The 3779-nt window shown below is 55.5% G+C and overlaps 1 protein-coding gene across 2 annotated transcripts; it reads right to left on the bottom strand.

Annotated features, from left to right (window-relative positions):
- Positions 1–131: 131 nt before the first annotated feature.
- WDR54 (WD repeat domain 54) lies at positions 132–3767 on the bottom strand. 2 transcript variants are annotated; one of them, XM_045788338.2, is made up of 10 exons: positions 3676–3767; positions 3065–3345; positions 2833–2895; positions 2382–2448; positions 2236–2289; positions 1886–2013; positions 903–1003; positions 666–828; positions 395–469; positions 132–318 (listed from the first exon to the last, which is right to left on the bottom strand). In XM_045788338.2, the coding sequence occupies exons 2-10, from the start codon at positions 3284–3286 to the stop codon at positions 187–189; spliced, it is 1005 nt and encodes a 334-aa protein (XP_045644294.1). In that variant the 5' UTR covers positions 3287–3345; positions 3676–3767; the 3' UTR covers positions 132–186. The 2 variants fall into 2 exon arrangements, with proteins under 2 accessions (XP_045644294.1, XP_045644295.1); XM_045788339.2 differs by lacking the exon at positions 2833–2895.
- Positions 3768–3779: the final 12 nt, after the last annotated feature.

Raw genomic sequence — 3779 nt, 5'->3', positions numbered from 1 at the left:
GCCCTCACCTGGTGCTTGAGGACGGGTTGCCTCTCTGCTTGGTCTGGGCCTGCCCCATCCCCTCATCTCTGGAATTTAGTTGACCGGTAGTTGTGAGGTACAACTGTGGTACTGAGTAATCAGACAAGCGCTGGGTGGAGGGGTACTTTATAAATACCACAAGGAGAAGGGAGGGCTGCTCTTCTCTCACACGCTGCTGAATCTCAGGATCTCAGCAAGGTCATAGCCAGTCACAGCAAAGGAGCTGCCTGAGGGGTCACAGAATCGGGCACCACACACCTGGGTGTCAGGTACACACTCACCATGACAGTGTTCCACCTGGGGGAGAAGAGGGCTGTTCAGGGCCTGCTGCTCATGCTTGGGCCCCCCTTTCCGCTCCTCCCACAACACACACCTCGGTGTGGCCACTCTCTGGGCTTCTGCTCAGCTTCCAGATGTGTACAAAGGTGTCCTCAGCTGCAGAGAGAAGCTATTAAAAAAAAAAAAAAAAAAGGAGGTTGGATGAGTGGGCATTCGCACGTGCTGACGGGACAAGTAGAAGCTGGAATGCCTTGCCCAGGTGCCCAGGGAGAGGGCTCCACTGAGTAGCAGACAAGCCTGTGGAGTTCTTCTCAACATCCCAGCACCAGGAACACGGGTATGTAGGGATGGAAGAGGAGACTGACCTTGCCCACCTCGGGAGCCAGGTCCAGGGCACAGATGGCCCGGGCGTGGGCGCTGATCTGGACGTGCAGAGTTCCTGTACTGGCCTCGTACAGACGCACTTGCCCATCCCCGTAGCCTGCTGCTACTGTCCCATGCCACAGTTGCACGGAAGGGCAAGGGACCCTGCAAGGGTAATAACCCACTTTAATTTCCTCCGACGGCTCAGGAAGGCATCAGCCCCCTTCCACCTCACCTACCCAAATCCTGGAATTTGGGTCATTAATTTGAATTCGGGACCCGACCGCCAGACACACAGCAAGCCTGAGTCATCTGCCGTCACCATGTCAGCCACACAGTCCTGAGGAGAAAAGCAGGATCAGTCCCTCCCTTCCTGCCCTGCTGGGTCCTGTATACAGAGCAGGAGGGGAAGAGAGGCAGATGTGCGTCTTTGCCTCTCCAGGGAAAGGGCAAACTGTGGAGCCCTCACCGGCTGGATGCAGGGTTCCCTCAGGATGCATAAAGCGCCTTCCTTGGCTTCCTTAGTCTCACTCCCCCTGACCTGACAAACCATGTGTGGGGAGCAGGGTATATAACTGTCCTCACTGGATGGATGATGAAGCTGTCCTCACCATAGTGTGAGGTCTTGCAGTGAGCCAGTCACAGTCATGACCAGAGTCCAGGCCTCTTGACATCCCCCAACCCCAGGCAACCAACATAGCTCTGGGCCCAGCTCTGGGTAAGGTGCAGTGGAGGATATGAATTAGAACATACATATCCTGTTCTCAAGAGGTGTGTAATCCAGTTAAGGAGACGAGTTCTCTTTGAGGGTAGTACCAATTCAGGGCTCAGCCAAGGGAGGTCAGTGAGAACAGGAATAGGGGGATGGCTTCCCGAACAGAGTGGCACTGGAGGTGGGCCTGAATAGGTAGGACTTGCCCAAGTCCAGAAAAGGAAGCTGCACATGTCAGAGTCGGAAAGCATCTTAGACACCATCTGTCCCAACTCCTCAATTAATTCACACCAGTGTTGAAAAGTGTTCGTGAACTATTACATGCCATGTAAATGGACAATCAGGCTTTACCACCGGACTTGAGGTTGCTGAAGCCTGGGAAAGGGCAGCAATTTGCCCAAAGTGATCCAGTGGCTTGGCAGTGGCGTCAAGACTTAAACCCAGGTCTACTGCCTGGCAAAGTGGGAAGGCTCCCAGGCTCACTGGAATTGGTAGGGGGAATCCACTCACCTGTCCCTGGGCAGGCTCGGTTGCAATGTCTGTGACTGATGTCTGGTGTCCAGCCAGCTCTTCACTCAGTACAATGTTGGGACCCTTGGCTGGGATGTCAAACACCAGTACACGGCCCGACCACGTTCCTGCAGAACCAGTGCCCCACTGATGGCTTCCTGATCCTCCCGAGTCTCCAGGTACCACACATAGCACTCCCTCCATCCCAGAAACCTTCATAACAAACCCACCACTCACTGCTCCAACTGCTCTGCTCCTCCGTTGATTACCGTTGTTTCAGCATCCTCCTGGCCAAAGCCCACACCCTTATACCCCAGCACCCCCCAATGCCCGGCCTTTGGCCCCCTCACCCACACAGATGAAGCGGCCACTGGAAGCAATTCCTCGGGCAAACACAGCCTGTACTGAGAATGAAAGGGGAAAACTATTAGAAATAGCATCTCCTCCAGCCCCACCAAACACTTCCTACCCCCACCCCACTCAGTCCTGCAGGTACCTGGAGACGCATCTCCAGAGTCCAGTGCGTGCCAATAGACCATGACAGAGCCATCTGACTCATACATCTGGAAGACAAGAGCAAGGATGGGGGCACAATCCAGCTCACCTTTGCTGAGCTATGCCGAGTACTTCACACATTCATGTTAGCCTTAGCCCGTTTAATCCTCAAAACAACTCTGGGAGGCAGGCACTACTTCTATTCCCATCTCAGGCCACTGAGGCTCTGAGAAATTAAATTGCCTGAGGTCATACATCTAGTAAAGGGGCAGGTATTGGAGATGGCACTTGGGAATTGGAAAAGATGGAAGGAATGAAGATGAGAAATAAGGAAGAATGGGCTAAACATGTGAAAAGTCTGTAAGTGTTTAGAGGCAAGTGGGGAAGTGTTTACAGGCCTGGGGGACGAGTTGAGAAGCCTCTAGTGGGGGAGGGTAGGAAGCTCTTCTTACCTGTATTCCTCGATGTGAGGTGAGTACCAGCAGCACTCGGAAGGGGAGGACACACCAATGGACCTAAAGGGAAGTGGCCCAGAGTAGGAAGAAGTGGTCAGAGTGGAGGATAGGAGGGCTCAAAAGAGTGGAAAATCAGAGGGTTAGGGAAGGCCTATTCCTTGAGGCTTGGAGAGGAAGGACAGAGATCAGAACTGGGTTCAGCATCACCACTCTCAACTCTATGCCTCACCTGGGTGATAAGTGGAGGGCTCACTCCAGCTCCCTCCTTAGCGTGGAGCTTGCGCTGGGCCAAGGGCACACCCTCAGGAGCAGCGCTGAGAAGCTGGGCGCTGGGTCCATGGACTACCCCAAAATGTGTGAGGTTTCGGGCGGGCACCTGCAGCACACTGAGGTTGTTGCATAGGGCTGCAGCCGAACCTCGAAGGGGAAGAGAGCGCTCCCGGCGGAACATCCTAGCGGAGAAAAGGCCCGAATCACAGGCGCGCAGGAAACAGACGGCAGTGGTGATTCCTGCGGGAGGAATGGGGGATGCTGTCATGAGGCACTGAAGGAGACTACTGAGAGTGGGTCAGGATGCGATGGGGAACCCGAGGACGGCAACAGGGGAGTCTGGCGTGGGGAGGTCTTGGGGAGCAGGAAAGGGGAGCCCCAGGGCTGAGTCAAAGGGGCGATGGGGGAATCCCAAAGGAGGAATGGTGATGGCACAGGACCCGGTGGCCCCATGCGCCCGAGCTTAGGCGGATGAGACAGGGTAGCCCCCAGACTCTTCTTCTCTCAGCTGGCTCCCCAAAGCCCCCGGCCCGGGCCAGAAGTCACACCCGCAGCCCCAGGGTCGCTTGCCTGACTCTGGGAATCCTTTGTCCCTGCGAATCCGCCGCCACCATAGAGACGACGCACGTACGCACGGCCATTGGGCGGGGCCGAGCAACCCAAACGTGCAGAGC

The sequence above is a fragment of the Ursus americanus genome, chromosome 7 (assembly GCF_024610735.1).
Source record: "Ursus americanus isolate L20-20 chromosome 7, mUrsAme1.1.p, whole genome shotgun sequence".
Classification (NCBI taxonomy): domain Eukaryota; kingdom Metazoa; phylum Chordata; class Mammalia; order Carnivora; family Ursidae; genus Ursus; species Ursus americanus.
The sequence above is the reverse complement of the archived record's forward strand: the minus strand, read 5'-3'. Positions and strand labels throughout refer to the sequence as shown.

What these genes read in the sequence shown, in the direction of transcription:
- WDR54 (XM_045788338.2), bottom strand. Translation starts at nt 3,286, where the DNA reads ATGTTCCGCCGGGAGCGCTCTCTTCCCCTTCGAGGTTCGGCTGCAGCC. An exon ending in CTCTGGAGATGCGTCTCCAG is followed by an intron (nt 2,290 to 2,381) that starts GTACCTGCAGGA and finishes TTTCATTCTCAG; the next exon opens with TACAGGCTGTGTTTGCCCGA. An exon ending in CCGAGCCTGCCCAGGGACAG is followed by an intron (nt 1,004 to 1,885) that starts GTGAGTGGATTC and finishes TTTTCTCCTCAG; the next exon opens with GACTGTGTGGCTGACATGGT.